This window comes from Heloderma suspectum, chromosome 7 (assembly GCF_057233095.1).
Source record: "Heloderma suspectum isolate Gila_16-S chromosome 7, 16-S_ref, whole genome shotgun sequence".
NCBI classification, from domain to species: Eukaryota; Metazoa; Chordata; class Lepidosauria; order Squamata; family Helodermatidae; genus Heloderma; species Heloderma suspectum.
In genome coordinates, this window is record NC_139464.1 from 34,575,470 (window position 1) to 34,588,887 (window position 13,418).

Below are 13,418 nucleotides of genomic sequence, written 5' to 3' on the forward strand. Positions count from 1 at the left end.
AGGGAAGAAGAGGACGCCTCTCCCTCTCTTGCCTTAAATGCAAACTTGTCATTTCGGGTTAGTTTGAGACCCCCGAGGCCGCTCATTAGCATGAGCTGTAGCTAATATGCTTAAACCTTTCTAATTATTTATTATGTTCTAATGGCGTGGGGGAGGGGGACACTCTAAAGGATGTTCTTTTTTAAACATATATTTAAAATAATGGTTAAAATGTATCCTCAAAGAAGGGTATAGTGCAGCAGCAGCAACGGTTGCTTAGAAGAGAGGAGAGAAATTGTCCACAGGGGAGGCTGGTGGGTCTTATTTCAGTGGGGCTGTGAATCCATTCTCAGTTTCAGTGAGAACCAGTCAGAACTCTAACGGGGCTGTCTAAGGTGCTGGAGTCTTTAGAGTTCTGACCGGTTCTCACTGAAACCTAGAGCGGATTCACAGCCCCACCGAAAGCGGAGCCACCACCCTCCCACTGATTGCCCATTTTGGCCGGCCTGAGGTCAATGTCACGGTCACTCGGTTTGGAAAGAGCCAACTCAAACAGACAGAGTGAAATCCTGGCCTCGTGGAAGGCGGGGCAAGGGGACAGCCAGCTTGCTCAGGGTCCTTTGGCGAGTCTCCTCTCATTCCACCCCTCCCCGCGCAAAAAGCCGGGGAGTCGGACCTGAAAGAAGACTTTAAAACCGACTAATCCCATTCAGGTAGTGCCCCGCTCCCCACGCTCTATACAAACGCAAACTAAATCCCGTTTAGAATTACTGGGTGGTTAAAAACAAAAAACAAAAAACCACCAAACAAAGCAAACAAACTTTAGGCATACCTTGCTAGAAGTACAGCTGCGGCCAGATCTGGGAGTTCCCTCCCAACTTTGATGAAGAACTAAAAAATCACAGCAACAATACTAGGAAACACAGATCTGGGGTAAAATGCCTGTAACAACCCCCACCCCCTTTCCCCCCTTCCATTCCCCCCCTTAATTAACGTTTTTAGTCAGAAAACTGATTCAAAATAAGTTAACTACTCTGTGCTTCCCCCTCTCCTCCTGCCCTTCTCAACGTCCCCCGCCCTTTTTAGCCTCCTTTATCTTTCTACGAGTTGTGCCAGCTATTTATTTATCTTTATTCCTTTGCATTCATCTCTCTCTCTCTCTCTCTCTCTCGGTGTATGTGTCTGTGTGAGCGCGCCTGGGACGGTCTAATCTTTAGCTTGTTACCACCCACTGCACCGTGGCCGAGGTGTTTCTATACAGACTTCACCGTCCAGTTGTCATATTAATTATTACGCGGAGTAATGACTGAAATCGTCAAAATAAGAGGGAGCATCGAGCGACCTCTTTCTCCTCCTCCTTCCCCCCTCTCGCGCCTCTTTTCTTGTCCTTCTTTTCTGCCTCCTCAAAGATTCAACAAAAAGAAAAAGAAAGAAAAAACCTTTGCCACAAAGCACTAATTGGGCTCCAGAAAATACCCTGACAAGGCATGGAAGATAGGTTTCATAAAGGCCCACAATTGTGAAGGGGGGAAAAATCACTGAATAGACCCCACGCTTCCCCAACTCTCTTGCTGAGCAAAAAACCGTACTGATTCTTGAATACTGGCCTGATGTTGAATGCTATACCCAGCAGAGAGAGAGAGAGAAGGAGAAAGAGAGAGAAAATGCCCTGTGTATTGTAAGTTTTTTTTCGTCTTCTGTTCTCTCCTCCCAGCTATTCATGTCTTCTATGCGGAGAATAAGCGGGGGGGGGGGGAGTTTTTGTTTACCATGAAAGACCTTTTACTTTATTTTCGTTCTTAAGAGATAGCAGTGGAGAGGGGTGGGAGGACCTAAACTAGGTTTCCTACTGTAACAAAACTGAGTGTAACAAATCGTATCACCTCCCCCCGTCTTCCACCACCAAAAAAAGTTCAGAATGTATTGATTGTTTTGAAGATCTGTACAGATTAACCGTTTTCATTGGGCGTATCCAAAATATGGGCCTCTTGCTAGAAAACACATAGGACGGGGAAACTTATTTATTTCATTTCTATACTGCCCAATAGCCGAAGCTTTCTCTTAAAGCTGAAGCTTTAAAACAAATTTTTTTTAAAGGAAAATGGCGGGGGGGGGGGCAGGAGAAGGGGGGGGTGTCTAAAGAACCCAGGCCTGTGGCTGCCATTCACTCCCTAGAAAACAACTATAAAATAATGACGGGGGAGTTCCTTTTAAGAGAAGCAAGAAAGAAATATTTATCATTATGGGAAATTAAGGACTCTTAACTGCAGGTGCAGAACTAATGAAAGGAGTATGGGAGAAAGAAAAAAGAGAGAGACCACATTTCTATAACTCTAACTTCAATAGCTAGTTTACTCTTATCAGTCATTTGACTAGAAAGCCCGCTGATGAACTAGCATAATAACCAATGGCTGTTATGGAAACTTCTCCGCATGAAGTGACAAGTGAAATTTTGCAATTGCTTCTGGTACAAACCCTTCCTAGCTGGATTTGCCTGGCTCTATAATGATGTTAATTAAGGTGAGGTGTAGATCTACTGGTTCCCAGTTTCTTGCCAGTTAACAGCACTAGGCATGTCTACTCAGAAGTAAGGCCAACTAAGTTCAATAAGACTTACTCCCAGGTAAGTGTAGCCCCAGGGATTTAGGCTTAATCCCATACTCGCTTGCCTGGGATTAAGCCCCATTGAGCTTAATGAAATTTACTTCTGAATGAGTGGACAAGCATAGGATTGCACTGTTGCCTTCAGTTGTTGGATAGTTCTTGCTATTAGCATTCAGCCCATTCCCTGGACTCTCCTCGCGGTACCAGATACTGCTGAGGTTGGCTTCACAGTTGTTCAGAGCAGGACATTTAGTGTAATGGTGCCCACCATGTGGAATAATCTTTCCCCTGAGATTTGATATGCACAAAACTTTTTATGTTTAGGCTCATGTTGAAGACACATCTGCTTATGCAAGCCTTCCCTGTATAGTTCAGCCTTTCCTGAATATGTCAATACAATATACTCTACATATTGGTTTATATATTTCATGTGTTTATGGTTTGTGTACGCTGCTTTGAAATCTGTAAATGTAAGTTGTTTATAAATAGTTGTCAATCAATCAATTAGAAGTACATGAAACTCTGTATTATTCCTAGGTAACATCCCTGATGAATATACAGTGGAGGTGAGGAATAGATTTCAGGGATTAGACCTGATAGACAGAGTGCCTGAGGAACTATGGACGGAGGTCCGTAACATTGTTCAGGAGGCAGCAACGAAATCCGTCCCAAAGAAAAAGAAATGCAAGAAAGCCAAGTGGCTGTCTGATGAGGCTTTACAAGTAGCTCACGAAAGAAGGGAAGCGAAAAGCAAGGTAGAAAGGGGAAGATATACCCAACTGAATGCAGAGTTCCAGAGAATAGCAAGGAGAGACAAGAAGGCCTTCTTAGATGAACAATGCAAAGAAATCGAGGAAAACAACAGAATGGGAAAGACTAGAGATCTCTTCAAGAAAACTGGAGATCTCAAGGGAACATTTTGTGCAAAGACGGGCATGATAAAGGACAAAGAAGGCAGGGACCTCACAGAAGCAGATGAGATTAAGAAGAGGTGGAAAGAATACACAGAAGAACTATACAGGAAAGATCTGAATGTCCCTGATAGCCATGATAGTGCGGTCACTGAACTTGAGCCGGACATCCTAGAGAGTGAAGTCAAGTGGGCCTTAGGAAGCATTAGTAACAACAAAGCTAGCGGAGATGACAGTATTCCAGCCGAGCTATTTAAAATCCTAAAAGATGATGCTGTTAAAGTGCTGCATTCAATATGCCAACAAATCTGGAACACTCAACAGTGGCCACAAGACTGGAAAAGGTCAGTTTACATTCCAATTCCAAAGAAGGGCAACGCCAAAGAGTGTTCAAACTACTGCACAATTGCGCTCATTTCACATGCCAGCAAGGTGATGCTCAAAATCCTACAGGCTAGGCTTCAGCAGTATGCGAACCGAGAACTACCGGAAGTACAAGCTGGGTTTCGAAGAGGCAGAGGAACTAGAGATCAAATCGCCAACATTCGCTGCATCATGGAGAAAGCAAGAGAATTCCAGAAAAACGTCTATTTCTGCTTCATTGACTACGCTAAAGCCTTTGATTGTGTGGATCACAACAAACTGTGGCAAATTCTTAAAGTGATGGGAGTACCAGACCACCTTACCTGTCTCCTGAGAAACCTGTACGAGGGTCAAGAAGCAACAGTAAGAACCAGAGATGGAACAACCGATTGGTTCAAAATTGGGAAAGGAGTACGACAAGGCTGCATATTGTCACCCTGCTTATTTAACTTATATGCAGAGTACATCATGAGAAATGCCGGGTTGGATGAATCAGAGGTCGGAATTAAGATTGCCGGGAGAATTATCAACAACCTCCGATATGCAGACGATACCACCCTAATGGCAGAAAGCGAAGAGGATCTCAAGATCCTCTTGTTGAGGGTGAAAGAGGAGAGTGCAAAAGCTGGTTTGAAACTCAACATTAAAAAAACGAAGATCATGGCATCTGGCCCCATCACTTCCTGGCATATAGAAGGGGAAGAAATGGAAGCAGTGACAGATTTTACTTTCTTGGGCTCCAAGATCACCGCAGACGGTGACTGTAGCCATGAAATTAAAAGACGCTTGCTCCTTGGGAGGAAAGCTATGGCAAACCTAGACAGCATAGTCAGAAGCAGAGACATCACCTTGCCGACAAAGGTCCGTCTAATCAAAGCTATGCTTTTCCTAGTAGTAATGTATGGCTGTGAGAGCTGGACTCTAAGGAAGGCTGAGCGCCGAAGAATTGATGCTTTCGAACTGTGGTGCTGGAGAAGACTCTTACGAGTCCCCTGGACTGCAAGGAGGTCAAATCAGTCCATCCTAAAGGAAATCAACCCTGACTGCTCATTGGAAGGACAGATAATGAAGCTGAAGCTCCAATATTTTAGCCACCTAATGCGAAGAGAAAACTCCCTGGAAAAGACCCTGATGCTGGGAAAGACTGAAGGCAAAAGGAGAAGGGGACGGCAGAGGATGAGATGGCTAGATAGCATCACGGATGCAATGAATATGAACTTGAGCATGCTCCGGGAGAGAGCGCAGGACAGGAAGGCCTGGCGTACTATGGTCCATGGGGTCACGAAGAGTCGGACACGACTGAACGACTGAACAACAACAACAACATAACATAACTTGTCAAATGCAATGGAGCAAGGCTGGATGTGCCTGATCTCATCTGATCTCAGAAGCTAAGCAAGCAAGGTCAGCCCTGGTTAGTACTTGGATGGGAGACCGCCTGGGAGTGGAGTCAGGCTTCCTGCACTGTGCAGGGGGTTGGACTTTATGGTCTTGTAGGCCCCTTCCAACCCTATGATTTTATGATACTGCTGATGTCTGCCTTGTCACCCCTTAATTTCCCTCCTGAGCACTAGGCAGTTAGAACCTTAAGGGTGCAGGAGCAGCAGGCATGTGTGTGATCTGGGGCAGAGAAGTGGTGGGCATGCTTCATATACTCTCCTCCCAAAGCTGCTTTTGGGGGTGTGGAAAGAGAGAAAAGAGAGGTACCAGGGCAGGGTCTGGCATATGTGCTAGCATGTAGTTCCTAACTCCTCCCCCAGGGTCACTGAAATTGATTGGCAATAGTTTAGTTGAGACAAAAGAACATAGTTCTTCACATAATGTACAATTGACTTATGGAATTCACTACCAGAACTGATGTGGTGGTGGTAACGAGTTTGGATGGTTTTTTTAAAGGACAAATGGAAATTGCAACAAACTGTTGCAGTGTGGAGTGCACCTGTTCAGAGTATCAGCTAGCCAGCCCCTCTTCCAGGAAATTCCATTCCATTCTCTTCCCCTCTCATTTTCCATGCCCTTCATCATCAGTTGGCTAGCATTCCATGACCAATGACCATGCTCAGTCCTCATTGGGCTATATTTTGGGCTTCCCTTCCACCTTAGGACTCCCCCCCCCAAGTTGTTTTTGTGTTTCCTCAAACCTTGGAGTTCGCCCAAATCTATGGATTCCTCCTTCTTGTGTGTGGATAGTGCCATTTTGGCTACATAAGAATCCATGCTCAGTGGAGTTTGCTATTATTATAGAGGATTAGACAAGTTGATGGCACTAATATAGCTAAACAGAACCTCTGCATTTGAAGGTTCTGAATATCAGATGCTGAGGACAAACCAATGGGGAAGGTCATTAGCTTCATGTTCTGTTTATGAGCTTCCCAGGGACATCTGGCTGCTCACAACTGGGAATACTGGGCTATGTGGAGATTTTGTCCGATCCAGCAAGGGAATTCTTATGGGCTCAGTAAGTTCATCGTCACTGACTACTACTGCACTGACATGGCAAGAAAGTGCTACCTGGAGATCTTGATTTGTACTGGCCTTTTCACACAGCCAAGCTATGGATCTAGCCACAGTTTTAATGTACAGTGCTCCTGTGCAACCCCAAGCATAAATCGTTAAAGTGGCCTGACATGTACCTTAAATGCCGTCATGTAAGTGTTCTTCAAGATAATTCAGCCAATCAGCAATCAAGGATATTCAAGAAAAGGCTTTGTGTAAAAGGTGTTTAAAGAGAAAAATGTTTGTGTCCACTTAAGAAAAGTGTCCAAAACCACTTAATTTGTTGCGGGGCAGGGGTGGTGGTGGTGATGAGGCAAGGAGAAAGGAAATTGTGGGGAAACATTAGCTGTGGAATGGGTGTTGGTGGGGAACAGGGCCGTTTCCGTTGGGGCTTGGGAGAATAGTTTTTAGCTACAAACGTCATCCTGAGGTCACAACTAGGTCTTTCTTGCATCAGCGCATGTCACCTGCCAAATACTTAGCTGGAAATTCAGTACTCCAGGAAAGTATCAGAACTCCGGGCTCCGCGTCACATGTGATGCTAGGGCTGCAATCCTATATACATCGAGCTGGGACTGGGAGTAATCCCCACTGAACACAAGGGGATTACTTCCGAGTAAACCATGCATAGGATTACACCGCACGAAAAGCTCGGTTTGTCTTTGCTCCCTCTCAGTGCGGAACGGGGCGCTCCTAGACAGTTGTTTGTGCAACCCAGAGAGCAGCGGGAGAGAGCCCGTTTGAATCAAACACACCATCATTTCTCCTAGCCGGTGCGGCTTTTATGTTCGCACTGTAGACCGTCAAAAAGAAAAGAAGCAAAACAACAACCATAAACGACGACGGCAACCTCGATGTATACTGAGCAGCCTCTCTTGGGTAAACCGCCTTAGGTTCAGCGTCTCCGTTTGGTTTTGCTTTTTTGCGGAAGCACCCGCTCGCTTCGAACGCCGCAGCCCTCCAGACGGACGCTCCGTCCCCTCCGTTTCGCGCGCTCTGCCTCAGCGCGCTGGTCCGCCTTCTCTCAGTTCCCCCACCTACCCACCGCTCAGGGCCACGCTGCGGTCTTCACGCTCGCTCCCCCGAGAGAGGTCTCTGCAGCGGTACCCTCACGTTCCGCCATATCCCTCCGCCCAGTTTGCGGCCACACAGAAACTGTGGCTTCTTCCCTGGCCCAGCGCAAACTCCCTCCCTTTAGGCGCGACTCGCGTTCCCCCCGTTCTCTTCCCTGGAGTCTGGGGATGGCCCCGTATCCTTCCCCTTCACCCTTTCTCAACACCCCCCCGCCCCCCATGACCGCCTACTCCCGAGCTCAGCCAATCAGCGCTCGCTGTCTTGTCTGGGCCCCCTCCTTCCTCATCCCCATGCGGTGGCCCGGCCCAATTGTTTATTCAGTGGCTGGGCCAACGGCACGCGCCGGGCGCACGCGCTTGCAACAACAAACCTAAGAAGGGGAGGGGGGAGCAGAGGCGGAGCTCCGTCCAGCGCGTGTTGTGCGGGGGATTCTCCCGGGGGGTGTGGGGGGGGGCGGGATGCGCGCGCGCGCGCGAGCGCGCCGGCCTGCCTGTGTGTTGTGCTTTCCTCTTCTTCTACCCCCCCCCCATCATGAAAATGCGGCAGCACTCCTCGGCTCGCGGCCACTCACTGCAAAGCCGGGAAGTGTGGAAGGCGCAAGGTGCAGAGTGTGTGCGAAGAGACGCAGCAGCAGTGGGAGGAGGCGGCGCGAGTGCGCGCGCGCGCGCGCGTGTGTGTGTGTGGGGGGGAGTGTGTGAAAAGAAGGGGGAACAACAAGCGGAGCTCCGGCCGTCCCTTATAAGAGACACAATCTCTGGACCTTTTTTGGCAAAAGAGGTTTGGTGAAGCAGGCTGCGCACACGCGATCGCCACGAGCCTCCCCTGGCTCCAAAGGAAGGGGAGGAGGGAACAGCAAGCGGTGCCATCTGAGCTCGCTCGCGCTCTACCTCCGCAAGCCTTTCCCCCCTTTTCCTTTTTTCCCCCTTCTTTCTTCCTTCCCTCTTCCCCTCCCCGCGCCTCAGGCCAGCAAAAGCCGCGAGCCGCGCCGCGCGCCTTTTTCCTCCTCCGTGCGGCCGCCCAATGGCCAGCGGCAGCCCCGCCAAGATGGACAGCAGCGCCAGCCAGCCGCCGCCTCCCCCGCCGTTCCTGCAGCCCGCCTGCTTCTTCGCGGCGGCGGCGGCCGCAGTGGCCGCCTCGCAGAGCGCGCAGCAGCAGCTGAGCCCGGCGGCGGCGGCGGCGGGCAGCCAACAGAGCCAGCCCTCTCCGGGCGCCGCCAAAGCGCCTGCTGCGGCTGCGCCGAAGCAGCAGCACCACCACCACCACCACCAAGTCAAGCGGCAGCGCTCGTCGTCGCCGGAGTTGATGCGCTGCAAAAGGCGCCTCAACTTCAGCGGCTTCGGCTACAGCCTCCCTCAGCAGCAGCCGGCGGCGGTGGCGCGGAGGAACGAGCGGGAGAGGAACCGCGTCAAGCTGGTCAACCTGGGCTTCGCCACGCTGCGCGAGCACGTCCCCAACGGCGCCGCCAACAAGAAGATGAGCAAGGTGGAGACGCTGCGCTCGGCCGTCGAGTACATCCGAGCCCTGCAGCAGCTGCTGGACGAGCACGATGCCGTCAGCGCCGCCTTCCAGGCCGGCGTCCTCTCGCCCACCATCTCCCCCAATTACCCCAACGACATGAACTCCATGGCAGGCTCGCCTGTCTCCTCTTATTCCTCGGACGAAGGGTCCTACGATCCCCTCAGCCCGGAAGAGCAGGAGCTGCTGGACTTCACCAACTGGTTCTGAGAGGGGGGCGGCCTGGGTGGCCCCTCTTGGCTTTGGCTTGGCAGCAGGTGGGTTTGGCTTAGCTTCTTGGGTGGGAATGCTGGGCACGGGGGCGGGGGAGGCGGGATCGTGGGGGCTCCACTGGCGACGTTTTGGAGATGGAGAGGAAGAAGGGCAGCGCGTGTAATTCCCCCACCTAGGTAGCGCCGCCAGTTGCGCGTGGTGCTCTGAAGAGTGACATTTAAAAAAAGAAAGCAAGACAGATCCCTGCCCGGAGGAGCTTACAATCAAAGCCTGGAGGGGGTGGGGAATATGTGCAAATGCAGTTGCGGGTACTTAGGGGATAAGGACATCATCCCATTAAAGTCCATGCGAGTGACTGCTGAATGAAATCAATGGCCCATCTCTACCTTGATTGGAATGGTTGTGGACTGAACTCTTGGGTTGCAAACTTGCAATCCAGGGACCTTGTGAAAATCAGCTCTCTTGCTTAGGTTTCTGAGTGACAGTTGGGGGAGGTGCACCTGCTAGCCTTGTACTAGTCTCGTTTGATTGTGGAGCTGCTGCAAACCACCAAACACTCCAGAAGTACTCCTGGAGTATCCTGGGCAACTTTAGCAGGATCCATCAGTAAGCCAGTCCTGGCCTAGGTGGTTTGTGTATTGTACAACCTCACTCTCAAGACTGGGCCTTTTTTGCAGTTAACAAAACACATAATATGCATTAGGCCTGAGGGGAAAAATGGTTTAAAGCCTTCAATGGGGACCTCAGTGAAACTAGTCTGGAGTAGGTGGCTTGTGAATGCATCAGCCAGGTCCACATTGCCCTTAAAAATATTTGTGTATTTTATTTATTCCCCATTTACCCACACACACACACACACACACACACACCTTGAACCTGGGGTGCCTGAGAACAATATATCTAACCAGCAATGCTACATAAAGCAAAACACTAAAAAGCCACGACAAAACGTTATGAACCATATACCAGCACAACCACGTAAGCCAGTTGGTATCCTAACTGCATATACCTGGAAGGATGTTCCAACAGAACTTCCAGGTGAGAGGACCCACAGCCTTATCAAACAAAACTCCAATATGGGGCTTATTTCCAAGTGTGCTTGGTATCCTAGAAGCCAGTTCTGCTAAAACTAACAGTACTAGGGCTGTGGTAATAAACACACTGATTGTGTGAGAACACTTGTCTTGCATCATGCGTCTGGTCAGTGACTAGAAGGGAAATTACCTGGGAATCTTCTTGAGGTGTACCACAGAAGAAAGGCATAAATGTAATAAATCCTTTATGCAGACGCCCCTCTGTGTTCAATGCAGATGCCCCTCTGTGTTTACTCCCTGGTAAGTGTGTTTAGGATTGCAGCCTATGGCTGCAGTGCTATGCACACTTTCATAGGAGACAGCCCCACTGAATGTAGTAGAAGCTTTTTTCTGAGTAAATATGCACACTGATTGGGCTGTGTGTGCTTATGATAGAAGTCTTAATTGGGAATAGGTTCCACTGAAATCACTGGGAGTTACACCACAGTCCTGAACAATTCATTTGAAAGTATTGAATTAAATCCAAATAATTCAGGCTACAGCACAATCCTGTCCATGTCTACTTAGAAGTAAGCCCCCTTGAGTTCAAGGGGGCTTACTTCCAGGTAAATGTGCATAGCATTGCTGTCTTAACTGAGTTGTGGGCCTGGCTGTAAAACTGGTTTGCTTCACTGAGCAGTTAAGGGGGCTGGCAAGCCAAACCCAATTGTATCCTCCTATGAATAGTACTGTCTCTGGACGTTGCCCCCTTTCACTTGAATTAAGCCTTGACACTGACCTCTCTCCATTTCTCTCTCTCCCTCCTTTTGTTGTGCAGGACTTGTTGAAAAACGGTTGCATCTTATGGCTCCGTTTTCCTTTCCATTACGGAAAGGAAAAGAAAGTCAAGCAAGACACTGAAGCACAGAAGGAGTTGGACATCCTCTCCAAGAAGACACTGAAGCACTCCCAGATTCTGCCTTTGCACTCCCGGCTGTTCAAAGAGACATGCAGCCCAGTCCTAGGGATGTTTACTTGAAAATAAAGCCTGTTGAGTTTAATGGGATTCACTATTCCCAAATAAGTGTGCATAAGATTGCAGCAGAAGGCTTCAATCCTGTGCATGCACATATGTGGGACTAAGCCTTATGGAACGCACTGGGATTTACTTCCAAGTAAACATAGATAAGATCAGGCTGCACCATGGGCTTAGAAGCAAGGGGGGGGGCATGATGTGATAAAGCATCTATCTGCCTATTCTCTACCCCTAAGTTAAAACAACACTGCCTTTTCTATATAAATCTTCAACAGAGCAATGAGCTTCCCTTCCTGTTGAAATAAATACAGTATTCCCCCTTTTGAAAGTCTGGTTCATTCACTGCTTTATGGTCCTGTATTGCAGTTCAATCCCAAGCATGTTTACTCAGACGTAAGTCCCACAGAGTATAGTGGGACTTCTTCCCTAGTAGGCGATCTTAGGGTTGCACCTCTATACACAACGACCCTATGTAGGCTTACTGAATTTAGTGGGACTTACTTTTAAGTAAATATGAAAAGAATTGCAGCCCTAGTTGCCTACTACTTGTGGAGATTTTGAAAATCAAAACTATGCTGTATTCAAAGAATCCTTTGATGTGTCTCCCTCTCCCCTTTGTCTACTTTCTTATCATAAAATGCTTCCAATTTGTTCTTGTGAACTTTTTATTATATATATATATATATAAATCTATTTGTATCAATCCTAACCATTTGTGGGAATATATTAAGCTATTTTTGTATATAAGAGACAGAGAAATTTATAGACTTTTTGTACAAATCGTTTAAAATGTGTATATCTTGATAACTTTTTAAAAATATGTAATGCTTATTACCTCTTCATATCTAGATGCGTAGTCAACATAACCTTACAACTGCCATGTTTTGTTATGTGGTTTTGTAAAGGACTTGGAAATGCCTCCAGATGTACTTTAGCACCAACGTGTCTTACTTTTTTATAGAAAACTTTGCTAATGTATTAATAATGTTATTAAACAATGTTCAAAGTGAACAAAGTTTATGCAGCTATTGTCCAAACGCAAAACGGTAGCTATTTATTTTATAAGCTGCTGCCTTTTGAAGAAAAAGAAAAAAGTTTTTACCACTGCCTTTTCATGCTGTTTTATTACAAACTTACAAAAGTCATGTATAACCATGTTTTATACAAACTAGTTTGGTAATAAAACTTTTGTTTCAATTAAAATGATGTCTTCCTGGTTCTACTGCATTGTGCACTATTATTTTCTGCCATTGGTTAGTCATGCCTAAGAAAAGCCAAATGTTTGGGGGGAAAGTTGCTTCTGGGGCTGGAAGTGTATAGGGAAGTATAGAAGTATAGCAAGCCTACAATGGTATTGCAATTGTATTATTTTTCCTTTCTGTTTTGCAAATGTGTATTAAACCAAGAGAAGCCTGCCTGCTTCATTGTCCTTCTCCTTCCTGTAAGTGCTACACGTTTAAATAATTTCCCCCAAAGAATGTTTCCTAACAGAGAGGGAGCTCTTTCCTACATCTTCAGAGTGTCTACCTTCTCATAAAATAAATAGGGTGTACAGAAGAGAATCAGAAGGGGTTGACGGGCTGCTGGAGAAAGGGAGAGCATATAGTTGCACTCAACAGCTTAATTGTCTATAATATATAATCTGTGTCTATCATATACATAAAATCATGGTAGGATGGGAAAATGAAACCAAATGAAGCAAAGAAGCAGAAATATGAACCTTAGATTCAAGACCCCGATCTATCCGGCTTGTTTTTTAAGTTTCCCAAACAGCGTGATCTGCGTGTAAAAGTGCCCAATTACCAAGATTCAAAAAGAAATTGGGTCTTCTCTCTCTCTCTCTCTCTCTCTCTCTTTCTTTTTGGCTAGTCTCCTTGTTGTCAGTTAGGAAAGACGTGACTAGAATCCGCCTCGGATTCATCCCCCCCCTTTCCCCTCCCTTTTTCTTTGCTTAGCTCCTCCCGAGTTGCTTGTAAATTCCGTTTGCGTGCACCAACTCAAGCGGAAAGCAAAGCGCAAAAACGATCTGATAAAAATAAAATAAAAGGAGGTAGTCAAAGTGTCTTAAAAACCCAGCTTGTTTTAAAAACAAACAAAACACACAGCAATTCTACCAATTAATACAGGAATTCTTCACGCATAGACTATAGTGGAATTTTTTTTTTTAATTTGTCTGCACTGCATTACCATACATTCAACCTCCTTCTCCCCCTT

General features: G+C 47.1%; 1 protein-coding gene across 1 annotated transcript; it reads left to right on the plus strand.

Annotated features, from left to right (window-relative positions):
- Window positions 1-8,139: 8,139 nt before the first annotated feature.
- ASCL1 (achaete-scute family bHLH transcription factor 1) lies at window positions 8,140-12,421 on the plus strand. The gene is made up of 2 exons (XM_084811728.1): window positions 8,140-9,199; window positions 11,007-12,421. Exon 1 carries the CDS (start codon window positions 8,448-8,450, stop codon window positions 9,150-9,152), a length of 705 nt encoding a protein of 234 aa, XP_084667854.1. The 5' UTR covers window positions 8,140-8,447; the 3' UTR covers window positions 9,153-9,199; window positions 11,007-12,421.
- Window positions 12,422-13,418: the final 997 nt, after the last annotated feature.

Coding starts and splice junctions, on each gene's coding strand:
- ASCL1 (XM_084811728.1), top strand. CDS start 8,448: ATGGCCAGCGGCAGCCCCGCCAAGATGGACAGCAGCGCCAGCCAGCCG.